This window comes from Hyperoodon ampullatus, assembly GCF_949752795.1.
Source record: "Hyperoodon ampullatus genome assembly, chromosome: 1".
Classification (NCBI taxonomy): domain Eukaryota; kingdom Metazoa; phylum Chordata; class Mammalia; order Artiodactyla; family Ziphiidae; genus Hyperoodon; species Hyperoodon ampullatus.
Genome location: NC_136914.1, coordinates 62,637,831 through 62,661,285, shown reverse-complemented (window position 1 = coordinate 62,661,285; position 23,455 = coordinate 62,637,831). Strand labels below are relative to the sequence as shown.

The 23,455-nt window shown below is 39.4% G+C and overlaps 1 protein-coding gene across 1 annotated transcript in view; it reads left to right on the top strand.

Annotated features, from left to right (window-relative positions):
• The window catches only part of USP54 (ubiquitin specific peptidase 54), a gene marked incomplete at both ends in the record, with an annotated part of 71,107 nt that overhangs the window by 11,383 nt on the left and 36,269 nt on the right, over positions 1 to 23,455 (top strand). The window contains 9 exon segments of the mRNA XM_079718829.1: positions 15,186 to 15,320; positions 16,880 to 16,993; positions 17,133 to 17,215; positions 17,405 to 17,408; positions 17,410 to 17,471; positions 17,640 to 17,745; positions 17,858 to 18,004; positions 19,907 to 20,056; positions 22,222 to 22,390. Of these exon segments, the coding sequence (XP_079574955.1) occupies positions 15,186 to 15,320; positions 16,880 to 16,993; positions 17,133 to 17,215; positions 17,405 to 17,408; positions 17,410 to 17,471; positions 17,640 to 17,745; positions 17,858 to 18,004; positions 19,907 to 20,056; positions 22,222 to 22,390 (970 nt within the window).

The window sequence follows — 23,455 nt, the reverse complement described above, 5'->3', positions numbered from 1 at the left end:
AGCCTGCGTATCTGGAGCCTGTGCTCCGCAACGGGAGAGGCCACAACAGTGAGAGGCCCGCGTACCGCAAAAAAAAAAAAAAGAAAAGCCAGGGGGCTTCCCTGGAGGCACAGTGGTTGAGAATCTGCCTGCCAGTGCAGGAGACATGGGTTTGAGCCCTGGTCTGGGAAGATCCTACATGCCACGGAGTGATTAAGTCCCTGCGCCACAACTACTGAGACTGTGCTCTAGAGCCTGTGAGCCACAACTACTGAGCCCGTGTGCCACAACTACTGGAGCCTGTGCTCCTAGATCCTGTGCTCTGCAACAAGAGAAGCCACCGCAATGAGAAGCCTGCGCACCACAATGAACAGTAGCCTATGCTTGCCATAACTTGAGAAAGCCCGCGTGCAGCAACAAAGACCCAACACAGCCAAAAATAAAAATTAAAAAATTTATTAAAAAAAGAAAATCCAGTACTAAAATTTTCCCATTTTCCCATTCCCTAATATTTCCTATTATTACATGTAATAATCAATAGATTCTTTATATCAGTTGTGTACCCCATTATCTGACTCCAAGTTTTTCATTTCTGAATAAAATGAAACTGAGGATTCATTTAGAGACAAATAAAATGCCCTAATGCAAGAGAGTTCTGACTCAGAGATTTTAGGTAAGTTGCTAAAGAGAAGGAACTAGGATGTGGAAGGGCCCATTCTCTATTACTTTTCCAACACTTATCCTTGCTGTTTTCTTGGTCCTGATATACAATGGATTATTTATGGTTGGATGAGTATGCCTAAGTTCTGAGTAAGCTTCTAGAGTCATTTTTCAGTCTCATGAAGTCTGAATTCTTGGTTTGTCACAGGGATGCTTGGTTGTGATCATTATTAATTTAGTTGCTTTTACACCTGAGAGCAGGAATTGTGACCAAAAAATTCCAGGAGAATTTCGCAGTTAAATTTGCAACAACTGACTCAAAACAGTTTTTTGACCAACATCAGTTTGAAGTTTTAGTCCATGGTAGGCAGATATTTCTGGAAAGAGTTAACTGAGTCTTCTGAACTTTTTGCCACTAGGGTCACAAATATCTTTTTTTTTCTACCCTTTGTTTGGAACCATTATAACTTTTAACAAAATATAGAATATAAATTATTGGTTAATAATTTAGAAAGAGTCATGTACCACAATGTTCATTGCAGCTCTATTTACGGTAGCCAGGACATGGAAACAACCTAAGTGTCCATCGACAGATGAATGGATAAAGAAGATGTGGCACATATATACAATGGAATATTACTCGGCCATAAAAAGAAACGAAATTGGGCTTCCCTGGTGGCACAGTGGTTGAGAGTCCTCCTGCCGATGCAGGGGACACGGGTTTGTGCCCTGGTCCAAGAAGATCCTACATGCCGCGAAGCGGCTAGGCTCGCAAGCCATGGCCGCTGAGCCTGCGCATCCGGAGCCTGTGCTCCGCAATGGGGAAAAAAAAAAAAAAAAGAAACGAAATTGAGTTATTTGTAGTGAGGTGGCTGGACCTAGAGTCTGTCACACAGAGTGAAGTAAGTCAGAAAGAGAAAAACAAATACTGTATGCTAACACATATATATGGAATCTAAAAAAATAAAAAACATGGTTCTGAAGAACCTAGGGGCAGGACAGGAATAAAGACGCAGATGTAGAGAATGGACTTGAGGACATGGGGAGGGGGAAGGGTAAACTGGGACGAAGTGAGAGAGTAGCATGGACATGTATACACTACCAAATGTAAAATAGATAGCTAGTAGATAGCTAGTGGGAAGCAGCTGCATAGCACAGGGAGATCAGCTCGGTGCTTTGTGACCACCTAGAGGGGTGGGATAAGGAGGGTGGGAGGGAGACGCAAGATGGAGGGTATATGGGGATATATGTCTATATATAGCTGATTCACTGTGTTATACAGCAGGAACTAACACAACATTGTAAAGCAATTATACTCCAATAAATACGTTTAAAAAATTATTGGTTAATTGGGGAGTTTAAATATGAAATTTTAATAAAACCAGATTTTTTACAAGTTGTAACATTTCTGACTATGCCCATTCAGACGGAAGTCCATCCAAAAGAGCATTCGGCTTGATTTTTCTAAAAGGTACATTGGCATTAAGTATCTAACTTTAGATAAACAAGAAACATAGTGATCCTTTGGTCAGCAAGTCCAAGGGAAGTCTGGTTCATGGCATTAAAACCAAAAAAACAAGGCAAGTTACTTGCTAGAGAGATCTGAATGCTGGAGAAATCCCTGGTAGAACAATCTCCTGAAACTGGAAACTCCTATCTGTAACAAGAAGGGATGATGGAAATTACATGACCCTCTGACATGCCTTTGATTAGTCAGGACTGTGCCATATTCTTCACTGACCCAGATGGGACTCTGGAGAATTGGCTGTCATAGTCTTGCTATGTTTCATTTTCCACAGGGACAAATTGTTACTTCAATATAAATCAATATAATTATATAAGTCGGAAAGATAAAGGAAACCAATCACCAGACCTTATGGGACACCTTCTGAAATAGCCAGTTACAGAAAGGAAGTTGTTTTTCAAGCTAAAGGGGCTGAGGTTGTATCTTGGGAGTTTTTCAGAGAAGCAGTTGCTTATGATAGATAGGTAAATGGGCTTAGTGGATCAAAGGCTGTGTTTTGGGTCTTTTTATAAGCTGAGGATGTGTTGGAATTCTGATGCTTTCCTCATCACATCATTGCCTGATCTATCCATTACATTTCTTTTCCTTCACTGCCTCTTTTGCTGTATTGGAAGATTAAAAATTTGATTTTTTTTTTCCCTAAAGTGCTTTTCAATCTCTCAGTGCTAAATAAATGTTAAATAATTAGGCTCTAATTTGCACATACTTTGTTTTAGATGGCATTGTTTGCATTCTTTTAATTATTGTGCACTTAATTTGAAAATTATACTCTTAGACTTTCCAATAAACATGCTTAGATAACTCATTATTTGTATAGACAAAAAGGAAATTAGATCCCTGCTTCATGTTATACCAAAAGTAAGAATTTCAGATGAATTAAGGAGTAAAATGTGAAAGACAAAATACTTCATTTTAGAGGAAACTATGAGAGAATATCATGGCCTAAGAGATAGAGAGGATTTAATAAATAAGACATGAAAAATACAAAGTTAAAAAGCTTGATATGTTTTACTATAGAAAATTCAAGAACTTCTGTTCATCAGAAGACTCCATAAATACAATAAATATGCAAGGCTACAAATTGGGAGAAAGTATCTGCAATATATATAATCAACAGAGGACTGGTATCCAACATAGAACTCCAGAGAAGAACACCCATGAAGAATAAGTAAATAATAAAATGAGTCAACAGGAAAATGGACAAAACACATAAACAGGCATTTCTCGGAATGGGAAACCCAATTGATATTTAAGCATATGAAATACGCTTACCCTCTTCAGTAATGTAAGAAATGTAGATTAAACCATACCCTTCAGATTAGTAGAAATTTAAAAGTCAGGTAAAATTGTTACCTACAAGGTAGAATAATGAGAATTTACATACATTTTTGGTTGGAATATAAATTGATACCACTATTTAGGAAACCAGTTTGTCATTACATTTGTCAAATAAAATTGAAGTAGCAGGTACCCTACTACTCAGTAATTCTACTCCTGGGTATTCGCTGTAAGAAACTTCCTTGTACACACATACCAGAAGATATGTTTGGAGATGTTTAAGGTAGTATTTTTTTTGTGATTACAGAAAAATGAAACAACCCATTCCAACTCTAATATAATCGATTAAAAAATTATGGTTTATTCCTAGAGTAGTAGTTTATTTCACTTCTATATAGTTGTGAAAACGAATAGTTTGCAGCTACATGTATCATTTTGAGTTAATCACAGAAGCATTACAGACAGCCATCAACTTACGATGGTCTGACTTAACGATTTTTTGACTTTATGATGATGTGAAAACGATATACATTCAGTAGAAACCTTACTTTGCATTTTGATCTTTTCTTGGGCTAGTGATATATATGGTATGATACTTTCTTGTGATGCTAGGCAGCTGTAGCATGCCTCAGCTCCCAGTCAGCCACACAATCACGACGTTAAACAACCGATACACTTATAATCATTTCTGTACCCATACAAACGTTCTGTTTTTCACTTTCCGTACAGTATTCAATAAATTCGATCAGATATTCAACACTTTATAATGAAGTAGGCTTTGTATTAGATGATTTTGCCCAACTGTAGGCTAATGTAAATGTTCTGAGCAAGTTTAAGGTAGGCTAGGCTAGGCTATGATGTTCAGTAGTTAAGTTAGGCATGTTTTCAACTTACAATGGGTTTATTGGGATGTAACCCCATCATAAATCAAGGAAGATTTGTATATTGAATGAAAAAAGCAAGTCACAGAAGACTGCTAAACTATGATTCCATTTATATACAAATCCAAAACAGGCAGAATAAATAACATATTGTTCCGGGATACATACATATGATAAAATTGTAGAGAAAAAAGGAATGATTTTCACAAAATTCAGGATAATGGTTACCTCTGGAAGGTGGAATGGGTAGGATATAATCATTTGTGGATACTCAAACTCAATTTTTCCATTCTTAAATTGTGTGGCAGGCACATGGACATTTATTTATTATTCTTTGGCTGTATATACACATCATGTTTGTTCTTTATTTGAATGATGATTTTTATTATAAATATAGAAAAATACTGCAATCATTCTGGAAAGTATACTAAAGTGTAAAGAGGAAAACTGAAAATAGCCTGAATTCCACCACAGGAATTATCATTTCTCTTTATGCCTCCTCTCTGGTCTATAATATTTCTAGTAATAGGTCTTTTTGCCCACCGTTTTAGTAAAAAGAGTACTTCTTTTTTTCAGACGCTTTCCATCTCTAGTATCTTCCTATTTCATTTGTTCTAACCTAAGACTACCCTGGAGTGCTATTTTGAAGTTACTACCTTCTTATAATCTTGAAGTGGCTCCCAGTTGTCTCTTAAATCACTTGGAAAAGCAGGATTATGGACATTTAAAAAACTATTTTCACACTTCCTTTTCCCTTCCTCTCCTTCCCCAGGCACTCCATTTCATCTGTGATAGTAGATGGTATACTTACTATGCCTGCCTCTTAGACATTGCATTGCAGATGTCATTCACTTTGCCTGCATCCCTTGGCACCCAAAATAATAACAAAAATAATAACAATAAACAGAACAGTAACACGTTCCTTTTAAGCCAAACCACATCTGCCTTTCAGAAATTTATCTTCTTCATGAAGTTTTAAAAATACTATATCTACATCCGTAATTGATTTTAACAGTGTTTAGCATGGCTGAATGGGTTTTTGGGAAGGTGGCCCAGCTTTTCTTCTCTTTTGGTGTTCCTCACAGTGCCTGGACCATAATATAAACACAACTTTTCTGGGTTCATATAGTCTTTTAGTACTTCTTGGTATTTAGTTATGGAGTTTAGGGTATTGCCTTTTCCTTTTCTTTTTCTTTCTGTCTTTTATATTCTCTCTCACTCTTGTCTTGTTTAATAGAGATTTTCATATTGTGACTTTTGGTCTCATACTTTTTTTAGTAAGTCTAGGCCTTTATGCCTCATTTAGTAAGGGAAGGGAGAGATGTGGGGGAGGGGAGGAGGGAGGCAGGAAGGGGAGTTGATGGTGGGAAAGATCTGCTGACAGAAGAAGTCAAAGTCTGGGATTCTCTCAGCAGAGCAGTTATCTGGTATCCTGCCGTTAAGTTACATGTTAACTTTGTGGTGTCCCAGTGTGGGTGTAATTCTATATATATTTTATATTTTTTTCTCTATGGGTGTAATTATGTATATTTTTCTCTGCCTCCTATTTAAAAAGGAGGAATATTTGATGAGGCTAATAAGAATTCTTTTTGCTGATACTTCATGACCTGTTTGCATTCTTTTTTTTTTTTGCGGTACGCGGGCCTCTCACTGTTGTGGCCTCTCCCGTTGCGGAGCACAGGCTCCGGACGCGCAGGCTCAGCGGCCATGGCTGACGGGCCCAGCCGCTCCGCGGCATGGGGGATCTTCCCGGACCGGGGTACGAACCCATGTCCCCTGCATTGGCAGGCGGACTCTCAACCACTGCGCCACCAGGGAACCCCCCGTTTGCATTCTTTAATGCTAAGTTTGATTTGTAAAATTCTTATTTCTTAGATTTTTTTTTTTAAAACAGGAGATTCCAAACTTGCTGAATTTGAAGTACTCTGCAAAACTTGCCAGTTCTTTATAAAGTCAGAATTCTTTATGGTAGAGCATAATTGCTTATCTCTAGAACCTACTATTAAGGACAAAAAGAAACACAAACATGTTCCTCGATGAGTCAGAAGCTAGCCAACTTTCCCTTAATCTGATGTTTGGATGAAGGATTTGCCCTTCCAAGTCTGGCTGAAAGATATGTGTCCCTGCTCTCTCTCCAGTTGTTTACTTAAAATGCATTTGCTACTGGCCTTACGTGAATACCTTTTGGATCACGTCTTCTTTAATATTTTTGTTTTTTTCTTCTGCTCTATGAACGTCTGCCAATAGTCCTGTGCCTCGTGATCTTCATTGGTACCATAGTATATGTTGCATCCAGTACTTTTTGGTGGTTTGTACACAATATTTATGATAATCCATTTCTTTTGGTCCTGTAAAATATCCTGTGGTTTTTTTTTCTGTGTTACTTGACACTAAGTCCCTAAAGTAATTACAGCCTCAGAATCTTGTATGCAGATTATTAATGAAGAATTTGTGTAAGTTTGTCTTTCTGCTTACTTTGAACTGCAATGCCTTTCAACTCTGACTTAGCAAATAGAAGAGATTTGTGGGGGGCTTCCCTGGTGGCGCAGTGGTTAAGAGTCTGCCTGCCAATGCAGGGGACACCGGCTCGGGCCCTGGTCCGGGACGATCCCACATGCCGCGGAGCATCTGGGCCCGTGCACCACAACTATTGAAGCCCGCGCACCTAGAGCCCGTGCTCTGCAGCAGGAGAGGCCACTGCAATGAGAGGCTTGTGCACCGCAATGGAGAGTGGCCCGTGCTCACTCTGCAACTAGAGAAAGCCCGTGCACAGCAGTGAAGCCCCAGCACAGCCAAAAAATAAATAAATGAAAACATAAATTTATTTAAAAAAAGAGAGATTTGTGTGCTAATTACCCTGTCCCTTCTAAAATACCAAATTTATTCCCATCTAGTATTACTGAAAGATTTTTCCTGACCTAAACTGTTGTCATGCCTATAGCCCAGAGCTCTGATTTATTATTCATATTGAGTCTGCTCTTACACCCTGGCCCCCAGGGTATGACTTGACTTTGGTATTGGTTTATTTATTTATCTCTGTCCAGAGGAGGAAATCCGTCCTCTGTACTTAGTATGCCACAAAGATTTTGTTCTCCTTCCAGGGATTGTACTAGAGGCTTTACAGTGCCAGGATGTAGGACAGAGTGTTTTTTGTTATAGGCAAAGAAGAATGCTGCATTGATTGATTAACTCCAACAAACCTTCTCAATTAGTGGGTTTTTTTTAAGGATGTTAGTATAAGGAATAAAAGCCAGGGAATGGTGGTGGTGATGGTGGTAGGTAGGGAGGAAATAAGTTTTTATATATAGGGGTTCTAGAATGTAACTCTGTACCTGTAGAGCAGTAAGACTGTTGTGAAGGGGCAGGAAAGTCTGTGTTCTGCTGATAGCTCACTTGTTAATTGGGGGGAAATATGAGAGTTCAGGGAACAAATCTCTCAATATTTTTTTATTGTGTACCATGTAGCTGTTCCTCTACTGGGGACCGAAGCATAAACATATCGAGTAAAGTGGTATAAGGAATTAGTCGGGTCATTTTTTTGTAGACTGGAGGAATGGAAGGTTCTTCATTGTCCTATAGTCATGGCCACTATCAGAGAGGAGTAAACCCATTATCCTAGACTGGTTATTTATTTAAGCCAGGAAATTAGCTTTCTAGTATGTTACCTGGAAATTTTAGCTAGTAATAAATAGCCCTCACATAAGGAAGGTATATCCTTATGTCTAATGCACCTATCCATTTGAATTGAACTTCCTTGTTCTGCTTATCTATGTGATATGAACATATTTGTGTGGTCTTTTGGTTAACCTTTCTTAAAGTTGTATTAGACTGTACCTAAATATTCTTCTTCTTCTTCTTTTTTTTTTTTTTTTTTTGCGGTACGCGGGCCTCTTACTGTTGTGGCCTCTCCCGTTGCGGAGCACAGGCTCCGGACGCGCAGGCTCAGCAGCCATGGCTCACGGGCCCAGCCGCTCCGCGGCATGTGGGATCTTCCCGGACCGGGGCACGAACCCGTGTCCCCTGCATCAGCAGGCGGACTCTCAACCACTGTGCCACCAGGGAAGTCCTCTTCTTTTTTTTAAATTAATTAATTTTATTTTTGGCTGTCATGAGTCTTCGCTGCTGTGTGCGGGCTTTCTCTAGTTGCAGCGAGTGGGGGCTACTCTTCGTTGCGGTGCGCGGGCTTCTCATTGCGGTGGCTTCTTTTGTTGCGGAGCACGGGCTCTAGGCATGCAGGCTTCAGTAGTTATGGCTCGCGGGCTCTAGAGCGCAGGTTCAGTAGTTATGGCGCACAGGCTTAGTTGCTCTGCATCATGTGGGATCTTCCTGGACCAGGGCTTGAACCCTTGTCCCCTGCATTGGCAGGCAGATTCTTAACCACTGCGCCACCAGGGAGGCCCTGTACCTAAATATTCTTGACTAATTTAATCATTGACATAACTTGGATAGTATAAAACTCAGGCTCTTATCCTTTTTAAAATTCTGGAGTTCAGAATTTTACATGGTATTTCAAATAGAGGGGTATGACTACAAGGAAAAATATAGCAGATCATCATGACTCTTTTCAGAGTTTATGGCAGAACCTGAAACTTATACAATCTCAAAATCTTTGTGCATGTCCAGAAGGGTCCCCCTTTTTATTTCCCCTGTGGGGTAAGTGGCTATGATATTGATTCTTAAAATTTGATTTGAATACTGTTGGTAATCTTTAAGGTCCTACATTTCTGATCTTGGCAAAAATTCCAGAATGACTGTTACATTTTTATAAATCTCAATATTAGTTTATGATTTCCCCCTAAAAGCAATTCCCCTGGTGAATTTGGCCTGTCTCTGTGTCTGTCTGTCCAGTGTCTTGAGGTTTTGTTGTTTCTATCTGTGTCTCTGCCTTTGTGTATGTGGGTGTCATTTTTGCATAGGCAGCAGGAATGCGTGTGAAAGGTAAATTTATGATGGTCTTTTACTTCACCACTGTAAGTCCAAGGTATTGAGTTATAAATTGAATGCAAATAAAGCCCTAAACTCATGGGGAGATATGGTATTGGTAACTGAATTTAATTTAAAGGGACTGATATAGGATATGTGGGTAATTTTCTAATAAGGAAGTCCAGAAGGTAGCTATTTTAAGACATAAGGTTAAAGAATCCCAAGAGAGAAACTGGCCAGCTGTTCTCTGCTTTCTCTTCCTGGAGCAAGAATTCTGTTAAACTGACTGGATACCTTTTTCTGAGTGTGATAATGGTATTATGGTTAAGTGTTTTTTTTTCAGTTTTATTGCAGTATAATTCACAAATAAAAATTGTGAGGTTTAAGGCACACAACTTGATGTTTTGATATATACGTATATTGTGAAATGATCACTACAATCAAGCTAATTAACATAGCCATCACTTTACATAGGTACCTTTCATTTTGTTTTGTTTTTACTGCATAAATGTTACTTCAGAATTGTCACTGAATTGTCACTAAAGTTTTTATATTTAACAACTTTAATTTGAAGAACACATATTTGGTCAGCTCATAGACTACAAGCCTTGGGAGTTGCAGCTCACACTTGTCAGGGGAGATGTAATCACTGATTCTGTTATATCACAAAAAAATCACTGAACACTAGAGAAAGGGTTTGTTATATGGTTATGTTTTAAACAAAAAGGGTTCTTATTTTTTAGAGGCATATCCTGACATATTTACAGATGAATAATGTCTGGTATTTGTTTCAAAGTGATCTGGGAGGAGGGGTAAGTGGGTGGGTGGTATATATGAAATGAGATTGGCCACAGGTCAGTAATGGTTGAGGATGGATGATAGGTACATGGGAATTTATTGTGCTATTTTGTCTACCCTTGTATATTTGAACTTTTTTGTAATAAAAGGTTAAAAATCCAGTGTTACTGTTTTGGATGCTAAAATGGTAAATATTTCAATATTCTTTCCCCTCTTGAAAGAAAACGTTCAACATTCTTTTGAACGTACAAATCTAGGGTGAAAGTTCTATTTTCCAGCAGTCAGTGACTCTCAACGAGTAGCTCCTTTATTTTCCTTTCAAAGGGTTGTGTTTACAAACAGGCTCGATTGGCCACATCTAGGTTTATGATTTATTTAGGTCTATGATTTACAGGAGGTGTGGAAAAAAAGGGATAGTTATGAAAGCCAAAATGATAGATTTGGGAAGCTTAAATCAAGAAGAGAAACTCTAAGAATTGAGTTAGTAGTAGTGTATAACATGTGTCACGCCTTTGTAGAAGGTGTTGCTGGACACCTCTCAGGGATGAGTTGAACTGCTGACTGGGGCACTTTTCAAAGACCTTGGGCCCATAAAGCATCAAATTTAGTGACAGCCTTTTTCTTGACCCGTATCTTCTCTACTCTTGACTTCTTTCTGATGCAAAGCTAGGAAATTCTGAGAGAGAAATAGACAGCTGTTCCCCCCTTAAAGACAAAGTCTGTGTTTTAGGGGGAAAAAAAGGAAAAACTTAAGCAACAGCTGCATTTGTAGTTGACAAAGCACAAAGACGTTCTGTCTTTACGGCACTTTTATCTTATTTATGTGGTTTTTATTAATCCAAATAATTATATGCTCCTGTGGGTAGAATTGTTTGCTACTTGATCCAAGAGAGATGGATGGGGAAGCACCTGCTTGTAGTCATTAGTCTTGTTGCTTTTGCACTGCATCCAAGAAAATAGTTAACAAACAAAAAGTAATTTGCCTTTTCCTGAGAGTGAAAAGGAAGACCTCTTTGGTTTCACTCTGTGAAGAACAGCAGAGAGAAACCTCAAAGGTGGGTTTTTTTATTTATTGAAATGAAACCATCAGGGACCCCACAGGGGAAAATGATTCCTGGGTTTTGGTTCTTCCTGCCCTTTCTCCCTCTCTGCCATAAAACTCAGCAATTGGAAGAATACCAGTTTTTGTTCCTTATTGGTCCTACCACCTGTTCTTATTGCTGAACTAAATGTTCTTGGCTTTCTTTGGTGTGAACAGGATCTCCCTCTGGGAAAGGTGGGAGGAGGGTGAAAAAGGGAACAGGAGGAGGCCCATTCCTGCCTTGTGCTCATGTGAGAGGGACACACAGGGGTTAGTGTGCTGCCCTAACAGAGGGGCTTTGTGCTACAGCTTCTTCCAGAGCTGCGGCTCACAGATGCATGCTGGGCAGGCTCAGGCTGCGTCATCCCTGATACACTTGCTTCTTCCTAACAATGGCAGAGCAATACCAGTAACAATAATTAAAATATTGGATAAGAAAATAAAGAAGATGCAGGCAGAGGCTATTCTGAATACATTCAGATAGATACTCAGTGTGTGTGGAGAAAGCTGTTTGTAATTAAGAGGTTAAAAAAAGAGTAGCATGGAGATGATGCCACTGAACACAAGAGCCAGATCTGTTGTTGCATATCCACTATGTGTGCAGTCAGAGCTCTGACTTTAAGTCTTTCTTTTTCTGTGCTAAAACCCTTGTTATCTAGGTCATGGGAAATCTGCCTCTCTTGAATACAAGCAGCAGAATAGAGAAGAATTTCTTCCTTTGTACCTAGACCTTAGAAACTGGGTAGGTAGCTCAAGGTAGAAGGCTTTCTGACTCTCGAGGCCCTTCTTCATACATCAGTGTCAGGCAGTAACCTAAAATGAATCCCAAATAGAATGATTATAATAACAGTTAACACTTAGATAGCACTTTGATACGGTCAGACTTTAGTCTAAGATATAAGTAGAAAGATAGATAACTTATTTAATCCTCAAATAATCCTAGGAGGTAAATACTATTATTAATTCTCTTTTAGAAGAGGAAACTGAAGCATAGAGAAGTTAGGTAACTTGTCCAAGGTCATATAGATGGTAAGTAACAGGGCTGGGATTTTTTAACCCAAATACTATGGTTCCAGAGTCCATACTCTTAACTATTACTCTATGCCATCTCTCAGTGTATCTCTGTCCTTTCTCAAACAGGGTTATCTGAACCATAGAACACAGAAAATATTCTGAGTGACTATTTTCTTAATTCTCTCTAGGATGGTAACGTAACTAGCACTATGCATAGGAGAGAAGTTAATTCATTAGGAACTGTTCATGCTTTAGAGTATTAATTCTTGAAGAAACCCAGTTGAGAGAGACTAAAGGGGCTGCAGTGTGCATTTGTTGTGTTTGTACAGAACTATCCTGAAACTAATTTTCCATTGGTTTGTCTTGGAACCGGTTTTAGACTCTGAACAAAGGACCAAACCTCATCCATCCCTTGCTCTAGAGGTAGAGCCTTTGTCAGCATTAATGTCTTACCATTAACAGTTGAGAAGAGTGGCAGGTTGGGATATGATAGTGGTCACTAAGTTTGCAAAGCTGAGGTGACTTCCCTTCAGCATATCATTAAGTGTTCAGATCACCATATGTAGAAGCAGCCACTACTTCTTTTCCTACCTTCCTTTTCCTTTTTTCTTCACATTTCCCCAAGTTTCAAAATCCCATTGGTCACTTGGCAGATATCCTCTGGGAGTGTTTAACTGTGGACCCAGACCTTTACTTTTGGTCTAGTTTAAGGAGTCACTGATAGACATTCTTCCATTTCCAGCAACAAATTATGGAAGGTCTTGCTCTGTCTTTACCTGATCTTATAATAGACTTGTTAAAACTTTCTAGGTAACTCCAAAATAAAGTAATTATAATAGATTTCCCCCCAGCCCCATGCTTATTAAGTAATACTAAATATGTTTTTCTGGTGCTGCCTCCTCCACATCATATGGAATTGTTTGTAGGGAAATAATAGCAGGGTTCACAGTAAATTGTTCTCAAGTTGCTGTAGGGATAGATGTTCAGTGTGTATGAGGTGGAATGATGCTAGTAAGAGAACAGAGGTCTCTTGAAATTAGCAGAACAAGGTTTAGTCCCATTTTACTTGAACCAGTTGTGTTACCTTAAGAAAAATTTTCACCTTTTCTAGGTGATTCTTTATCTGCTTAGAAAAGAGAAGGGAGTTAATATTTTCCCTTAATAAGATCTAACCATATAAAATCATTCATTCAAAACTAGTTGTTGATGGCCTACATGCCATTACTATTATAGATGCTGGGAGTGTAGCAAGGAATTAAAGGGGCAAAAATTTCTGTCTTCATATTCTAGAGAATACAGTTAGACAATAAATAAGTAATATACATGGTATGATTGCTGGTAAAGGTGCCAAAGGGAAAAATAAAACAAGTAAGGGTGAGAGGTTTAGAAAGAGTGGGTGGAGCTTGCAATTTTAAATAAAATGATCCAGAAATACTATATTGAGAAGGTAATATTTGGGTAAAAATCTGAAGGGAATGAGTGACTGAGCTACCACAAGTAAAACGTCAAGTAAAATGAGGACCAATAATTAGCCATTCTAGGTTGGTGGGACCTCCTATTCTTAGCTCACATAAGTAGGTTTATAAAAGTGATCTCATTTCTGGTCTCATTAGTAAGTCTGAAAGTAACCCTGGAATTTTTTTATATGAATAAATTACTAATGAGGATTTCAAGCCAGTGACATTCTTTGGCATGTTGACATGTAACTCATCGTTGGGTGAGTTGTTTATCTGGGTGGTTTAGTGTGGATCTGGGCCATGTGATGTCAAGGAGCACATTCTAAAATCTCTGTGCGGAGGGTCCAATACCGCTTGAGAAGGACACCACAAAGCAGGTGCCACTTGTTGCCACTCTTTGTTTCCATTCTCTGGATATCACATTCATCATTGTTTCAGATATAGGTAAAGATGGAGAAGATAGATACATTTAGTTATACCAAAATAAAAAACTGCTGTGCTTGAAAGATACCAGAAGACTAGAAGAAGGTATTCGCTGCAAGTAGTACTCACAGAAGACCCAGAAAAACTAAATGTAGTTAGAAAGACTAAAATTAACCAGTCTGACTGTATTAATTGCTGACAAGGATATGGGGAAATTTATTTATATTCATGCACTGGTAGAAGTTTAAGTTGGCACAGCCTCTTTACAATAGCAAAAAATTGGAGACTATTAAAATATCTGTCAATAAAGAAATGGATAAATAAATGTGATGTAGTAACATGATATAATACTATACAAATGGATAAATAGATGTGATGTAGTAACATGATATAATACTATACAGCAGGGGAAAAGGATGAAATATATGGGTAACCTCAAAAAGAATGCTGAATTTTTTAAAAAAGTAAAATTCAGTGTGATACTTTTTACATAAACAAAAGACACATACACACAAGCGTACTATGTATTATTGAGGGTTATATACATACACACACATACAAATATATGTAGAAGTATTATAAACAGAAGATTGTGCAACAAACTCATAGTGAGTGGCTGGTCTTAAAGGGGACTTTAGCTTTATCTGTAGATTGGAAGTAAACATTATAGAATGTTTATTTCTTAGTGTTAGACATGTAGGTATTTGTTATATTATTCTTTTTACTTTTGGGTAATTTTATAGTAACTAAACAATTTAAAAGAAGGGCCAAGTTTCATACAATGAGCCCCCAGAGAATAATTTACCAATTCAGTGACATATAATTTATCTTTATTTATTGTAGACCATCTACCTCTTTCTATATCAGAGGAAATGAGGTAACTGCATTGCATTAACTCATGACAACAGTCTCTCCTAATGAGTCCTTGATGGTATCACACTCAGATGGAAGAGTAAGGATCCTTATTAGCACATATCATGCTCTTTATTATGAGTCTTGTTTTTTTTTTTTTACTTTTTTCTAACTAACTGCAAGCATATCAACTCATTCAAAGTACATTTGGCTCCATAGCTGTAAGCATGGAGATCCTAGCATGACAGACTGGGATGCATAGAAGCTCAGTAACAGCATTGTGCTTTTCCCCTTGTCTAACCTCTTCCCTACAGGGAATCTTTAACCAGTTTCAGTGCAGTACTGAAAAAGTGCTTCCATCTGACACTCTCCGCAGTGCTCTGGCAAAGACTTTTCAGGATGAACAGCGTTTCCAGCTGGGAATTATGGATGATGCTGCGGAGTGCTTTGTAAGTACTGGCCTCTGGCCCTCTTTGATATGGGGTGAGACTGTGGATGGTCTCCATCAGGGACTGGCTACTTTACTGTGCTCCTGGTCTCTACAGTTATAACTAGGAATTTCCCTAGTTTCTATAAGTTGTTTCTGCTCATAAAGTATGAATTGCCTAGTGGGTTTATTCTTTTTTCTTCAGGCTTAGGGTAGTTTTGTGCTTGCCATCGCACAGAACAGTAGCTCTCACCTTCAGAGGAGACAAGGCCCATTAAAATACAATTTTCTGGGCCCAACTCCCTGGAGTTTCTGTTTCAGTAGGTCTGGAGTGGGTCCCAAGAATATCTCTAACAAGTTCCTAGGTGATGCTAACACTGATGCTGCTGGTCTGGGGACCACAGTTTGAGAACTCCTGCATACTAAAGATAATTAAACAGAGAATAGCTGAGTCCTTAGCACAAGTGTGATGTGCTATGTAGATGGCTACTTTGCTCCCAGTGACTTTTAGTAGAGGACCCTAACTCTTCTCAACTCTGGGTTCTATTCATCAACCTTCAAAAGACTCTATGCAACCATTGAACAATCTGAGTGATATACATCCTACTATAGGGTAAAATATAGGCCAAAATCAGGGGTGCCCCTGAGAAACTGGATCACTGATTTATTGCTGGTAGGAATGAACAATGGTATAGCCACTCTGGAAAGCACTTTGGCAGTTTCTTAAAAAACTAAACTTGCAAACCACCATATCATTCAGCAGTTAGATTTCTGTACGTGAATCCCAGAGAGATGAAAACATATGTTCATACAAAAACCTGTACATGAATGTTCAGAGAAGCTTTTTTTGTGACAGCCCCAAAGCAAAAAAGCCCAGATGCTTTTAATGGGTAGATGGTGAAACAAACTGGGGTACTTCTATATCAGGGAATACTGTGCAGCAATAAAAAGGAATGAACTGTTGATTTATGTAACAAGTTGAATGATCTAAAGGGAGTAACAATGAGTGAAAAACACAGTATCAATAGGTTATGTACTAAATGATCTCATTTATTTAACATTCTTGAAATAATAAAATTATAGAGATGGGACAACATGTTAGTGGTTGCTAAGGGTTAGGGTTGGAATTGAGTGGGTAAAGTTTTAAAGGAATAGCAGAAGGGAGCTTTGTGGCGATGAAAGAGTTTTATATCTTAATTGTGGGAGTGTTTACATGACTATACATGTGATAAAATTGCATGGAGCTATACATACACACAAATGAATGTATGTAAAACTGGTGAAATCTGAATAAACTCTGTGGATTTTATTGATGTCCATTTGCTGGTTTGGATATTGTATTATAGTTATGTAACATGTCACCTGTGGAGGAAACTGGGTGAAGGGTACATGGACCTCCTGTATAATTTTTTTGAAACTTTCTGTGAATTTATAATTATTTCAAATTAAAAATTTAAAAGAAAATCAGAGGTATTCCTCTCTTCAAGGAGGATTGCTGTTTCTCTGAGTAAACTGCCAAGAAATTTGTACTTTTATTTGTTAAATATTGTCTACGTACTGCTTTTTGTCCTTCCCTATTAGGAAAACCTCCTGATGAGGATTCACTTCCACATTGCTGATGAAACCAAAGAGGACATATGCACTGCCCAACACTGCATCTCCCACCAGAAATTTGCAATGACATTGTTTGAGCAGGTGAACCTTATTTCTATTCCCATCACTTCTTAGACCTTTTCTTCAAGAACACTTTATGCTAGGATGTAGGATGTCAAATGGGTGCCAAAACAGTTAATGACTGTGGCTGCTGGTTTTGCTTTTTTCTACCCGGGCTTAGTGTGTATGTACCAGCTGTGGCGCCACTTCTGATCCGCTGCCTTTCATCCAGATGGTGCATTATATCTCCACTACTTCCCTTTGGTGAGTCTTATAGGGTTCTCTGTTTGTATACTTAGGCAATCCTTCAGTTGACTGGGTTTTAACTGAAGGCACCCAAGTAGCTTGTATCCTTATTGCTGAGTATTTGCTGTATTGTAGGAACTCAGAACAGTAATTTTAAAATAACCTCTGTTCTCCTTCTTTCCTCTCCCATCTGTCCTCTTTTCTTAGTCTCAAGTTCTGGCGAGCAGAGTGAGAGGAGGAATGGGGATTCTATGAGCATTGGATTTGGGGACAGGCAGGCACACTTACTCTGTGGGATACTGAGGCTGGTCAGGATGAGGGGCTTTGGCATAGTGGGCAGAGGAAGAAAGTCAAACATGTGAGTTAGGAATTTGCATGAATGATTTAGCTATAACCCTGTACAACTCCCAACATCATCCTCCTTCAATTCCCCATCTCGAAGCAATCAGGCTATTTGTATGCTGGAAAGACGAGAAAAACCCTCACCAAGCATGTTTGGTGAGCTGCTGCAGAATGCCAGCACCATGGGGGATCTGCGGAACTGCCCGGTGAGTTAAGTGAGGGGTGGGGTTCAGAGTGGGGAGGGAAACCCTGAGATTAGTGGAATTGAGGCAGAGTCAGTGGGCAACATTTCTCACTAGCATTATATATGTATTTCAGAGCAACTGTGGAGAGAGGATTCGGATTCGCCGTGTGTTGATGAACGCTCCACAGATTATCACAATTGGGCTGGTATGGGACTCGGACCACTCAGACTTGGCAGAGGATGTCATTCACAGCCTGGGCACCTGCCTTAAGCTGGGTGATGTGAGTGTTAGTTACCTTTATCTCTCACTTGGAGTTCTTGTAACTTACTATTGCTCAAGGGCAGTGAACTCTGAACACAAAGGTATATCCTAAATGACAAATATTAAAGAGTTTTGAAAAAATATATTGTGTGTATCTGTACACATACATGTGCGTACATGTACATGCTCACATACCTCCTTCGCATAGTTGGCAAAAGCTTTTGGGAAGATATGGGATGATCTTGGCCTTGAAAGACAGGATGGGCAGAGCTTAGCTACTGATAAAAATCAAGTAATTCATAGAGTTATCATATGCTCTACTTATCATTAGTTAATACCAGTGTAGAATAGGGAAGTGTATTCAACCATGGGAGGTAGTAAGGTCAAAGAAGTGAGCAGTCCTGACTAGTTCTGCTACGGGAGGTGAAGGAGGTAGAAGTTGATGACATGAGTCCTAGAATATTAAATTCATGGTAGGAACCAACATCTGCTGAGAAGGTAATGAAGTGGCTTGGAAGAACATTCTAGTGGAAACAGACTTCAGACGTGGGCTGTTTACCTTATCAGTGGCATACCCTAGTATAGGTACAGCCAGGGTTTTCCTTCAGTTCAAGAGAAGAGCCAGAAAGTCTGTGGTTTCCTTTCTACTGGTTTCCCTCTGGGATGGTCCTGTGACTAAGGAGATCCCTTGTTGTTTTTTAATGTCATTAAGCCATGGTTGAGAATAAGTGAACCATCTGGGATCTTACTTTAGGTCTCCTTGCCAAGGAGTCTCTGACATAGTAGGCTATGCACAAAAAAAGATCATTTTTCTAGATTTCTATAGCCTACATATTCTGTTCTGTTCTAGCTTTATTTTAATTTATTTTTTATTTTTTATTTTTTGGCGGTATGCAGGCCTCTCACCGCTGCGGCCTCTCCTGTTGTGGAGCACAGGCTCTGGATGCGCAGGCCCAGCGGCCATGGCTCACAGGCCCAGCTGCTCCGCGGCATGTGGGATCTTCCCGGACCGGGGCACGAACCCCTGTCCCCTGCATCAGCAGGCGGACTCTCAACCACTGCGCCACCAGGGAAGCCCCTAGCTTTATTTTTATGATTGATTTTTCAACCAAACACATTCCTCAAGGCAAGAGTACTTGCCTTCAAATATTTTGTATGTCTCTTAACACTTAGGACAGTGCTAGATATCTAGGAATTGAAATGTTGGTAACCAGTATGGTGGGATTGCTCCCCCTAAGGGCTTTCTTACCTTCTACTTAGGGTCTCAACAGGAAATTTATATTTGTGGCCCCAGCTGATAAATAACCTTTGAAACTTGAGAATGTTTTGTTTTTGTTTTATTTTTTTTTAACATTCCTGGCTCATATTAGAATAGGCCCCAGCAAGAAAATATTATTAAAAGGTATAAAGAGGACTTCCCTGGTGGCACAGTGGTTAAGAATCCGCCTGCCAATGCAGGGGACACAGGTTCAATCCCTGGTCCAGAAAGATCCCACATGCCGTGGAGCAACTAAGCCCGTGCGCCACAACTACTGAGCCTGTGCTCTGGAGCCCGCATGCCACAACTACTGAAGCTCACGCACCTAGAGCTCGTGCTTCACAACAAGAGAAGCCACTGCAATGAGAAGCCCACACACTGCAACGAAGAGTAGCCCCCACTCGCCACAGTTTGAATGAATGAATGAATAAATAAATAAAATAAAAGTTATGAAGAAACATCACCACGTTACCAGTTTGGCCACTATCTCTCTGATATTTCGCTAAAATTTTGCCTTTTTAGGTTCATTTCTGATGATAAATATGGATTAGCAAAAGGAGAAGCAAGTCAGTACCTTAATTAAGAAATGATGGAGTCTGTTGAGAGATGATGTGAGAGGGCTGAGTATGTGACTGTTCTTTCCTTTCTCCTCTTTCCCCACAGCTGTTTTTCAGAGTGACAGATGACCGGGCCAAGCAGTCTGAACTGTACTTAGTAGGAATGATCTGTTACTACGGCAAACATTATTCTACATTCTTTTTCCAAACAAAGATCCGCAAATGGATGTATTTTGATGATGCTCACGTCAAGGAGGTAGGAATATTCAAGTCCTTCTTGACGTGTTTGGTGAATGGAACAAACAACTATGGACAATTACTTGTCTTCAGTGTTTCATTTTCATAATTTTAGTGTCTGTCTGCCTATCTATTGAATTTATGAGAGTGTCAGTCTTCTCTTCCCCAACAGACCAAGTTCTTGAGGACAGGATCAATTTATCTTCTATTATTTTCTCTGAATCACCTCGCTAGCATTCAGAACCATTCTGAATTTATAGTTGAAAGGGCTTTTTAAAAAATGTGTTGGTCTTCCCTGGTGGCGCAGTGGTTGAGAGTCCGCCTGCCGATGCAGGGGACGCGGGTTCGTGCCCCGGTCCGGGAAGATCCCACATGCCGCGGAGCGGCTAGGCCCGTGAGCCATGGCCGCTGAGCCTGCGCGTCCGGAGCCTGTGCTCCGCAATGGGAGAGGCCACAACAGTGAGAGGCCCGCGTACCACAAAAAAAAAAAAAAAAAAAAAAAGTGTTAATTCGTTGATTTGAGCGAGAACAGCCTAATGCCTCAAATTAGGTTATAAGCTTAGCACAGAGTTCAGAATTCCAAATCTTGTAATTAACAGTGGGTAATACTTTGTCCCAGGGCTGCTATAAATTATTCTCTGATTGTTATCTCCCTGAAGTACTCTATCACGGATTAATGTATTTTGGGGATAGTGTAGAGAAAATAAGGCTATAATGATATTTAAAGCTGGGAATTTTGTACTATCTAAACCACAGAGTATGTGGCTGAAGTAGTTTAGGTGATCTGTGTGAGTGAGGAAGCCTCTTGTGATAAGGTTAGCAGCTAGGAGACTGCTGACTATAATCTACACCAACCCATGGGCCTTATGTAGTGTCCTCTACAAATAGTAAAGTCTTTGTTAAATTCCCTGATTCTCTTCTTCATCTGTTTTTTACTGTTGTAATCTTGGGCAACTTATGTAAATTCTTTGAGCTTTAGGTTTTTCATTTGAAAAATAATACCTGCCTTATAAAATATTAAATCAGATTTGTATGTAAAAAGCATATAAATGTTTCAGTTAAAATGATAAATCAGTTATAAATTTACTGAACATCTATTATGAAATAAACACTGTGCCAGTGGTCTGACTCCAAGACCACACCATCTAAGAATGTGACTGGATCAAACTTAAAAGAGAGTGAGTTTGGGGATTTGATTGGATTGTAGTTTCCATGGCTATTCTGTCACTTTTTTCCACTGCCATGGCAGCGCTGAATCCAGCACAAAGCTAAGGCTGAGAGGTTCAGCTGTATATTCTAAGCAGTTTGATATTTTATGTCCTGCCTTGTGTGAACTCTGAGACGGAATGTCACTTATTTTCAGGCAGTCTGTGAGAGAGTTTCTGTTTGCTCTTTAGCTTCATGAAGGTGATTTTAATATTTAGGAGAAAATTATAGAAATGCAACTTTCAAACAAGGGCTTTTATTTGATGTCTGTGAAAAGAAATTGTTCACCAAGTCAACTGAAGTCCCCTCACATAGCATATTCAGCTTTGAGAACTTTTATTCATATTTCATAATTGAATTGATGTTTCACAGGAATAAAAGTAATTTTATTCATCATTCCTATCTCTTATAGGGTTTTAGTGCTTTCTAAAAGGATTTCATTTAAAAAGACTTAACAAAAAATTCATTGGGGGCTTCCCTGGTGGTGCAGTGGTTGAGAGTCTGCCTGCCGATGCAGGGGACACGGGTTCGTGCCCTGGTCCGGGAAGATCCCACATGCCGCGGAGTGGTGGGGCCCGTGAGCCATGGCCGCTAAGCCTGCGTGTCCGGAGCCTGTGCTCCGCAACGGGAGAGGCCACAACAGCGAGAGGCCCGCGTACCGCAAAAAAAAAAAAAAATTCATTGGGACTTCCCTGGAGGTCCAGTGGTTAAGACTCCGCACTTTCACTGCAGGGGACGTGGGTTTGATCCTGGTTGGGGAACTAAGATCCTATAAGCTGCGTGGCGCAGCCAAAAATTAAAAAAAAAAAAAAAAAAAAGCATTAAGTTTAGGTCCAAGATCTCTTTTGTTGTTTCTTTACCCAGTTCTTGTCTTTTCATCTCTTTTATTTTCTTTAGAAAAATAGAGTAGAAAGATATGTGTTGAATTATGAATATGAAGTATAATTGTCATGCTTTTTCTGGTTGTTTCTGGTTCAGATTGGGCCCAAATGGAAGGATGTGGTGACCAAATGCATCAAGGGACATTATCAGCCTTTGCTGCTGCTTTATGCAGACCCCCAGGGTACCCCAGTGTCCACCCAGGACCTGCCCCCTCAAGTTGAGTTCCAGTCATACAGCAGGACGTGCTACGATAGTGAAGATTCAGGTGAGCAGCCTAGCTTTTTACTTCTCCCTCCCCACTCCAATGTGATGACTGGACAGTAGGGTCTCACAGTCATGAGCCTAGCACTTAACCTAGCTTGGAGAAAGAGGATTCATCAGAGATAAGAAAGAAGTACCAACTAATGCTGAAGCCCAAGTTGTGCCAGGCTTTGTTTCCTTCAGTGTTTAGGAATGTATTGTCTAGATCACCTGGCCCCGTTTCAAAAATGAGAAGGAAATTATGTTCATTTAGACTGAGGTATTAAGTTTGTGAGGGAAACCTCACTATTTAACCTTCTAATATTGCTAAGATGACTCATTCTTACTAGCAATTTAACAGTGACTTGAGTTGTTAAGACGCAGAAAATGATATGAGTTACTACAAAGCTCGTCATTTTGTTTGGGATGAGAGATTTTTGTTTTAAAATGCCAAGTGTGGTAGCAATATTCCTTAGCTTATGAATCAGCTGTTCACTTCTAATTCAGTTATTTGGAACTTAAATCATGTTTTCCTGTAGAAACAGTTGCAGCTTTATTACTAAAGTCTCAGGCTATCCCTCAGAAACTCATCCGATAATAGAAATACAACCCTAATGGTTTTGGCTTGATTCCTAAAAGGAGGAAAAAGTAATATTCTTTTCCTCTTCTGGATCTAAGGCTGGCTGGCCCTGAGTATAATTTTGAAAGAGAAGATACTTGTCTTTGGAATCTTTTCCCCTCCCTTTTGTACCTCCCTCCTGTTTGGTATGTTCTTCCCACCCTTGTGCCCCACCCAGACCTGCTCTGCTTCTTCTCCCTTCAGTCAAACACCCATTTACACTGTTGTGCTTATCTCAGCTAGGTGTTCAGAGGAAAGTAGTCTAATTGAACTAATTCACACCAAAGTATAAATAACTGCCCCATAATGTCTCATAGATATTAAAAATGCTTTTAAATTTTTAAAAGTGACTTTTCTGGCAGTATAGGAGAAAAATTATGGGATAGGGAAACAACTGGTTATGTGTGCCAGGTTGGCATGGGACTTGCCATCTAAGTAGATCTTACTTTTCACAACTTTTTCCTTTCTTCT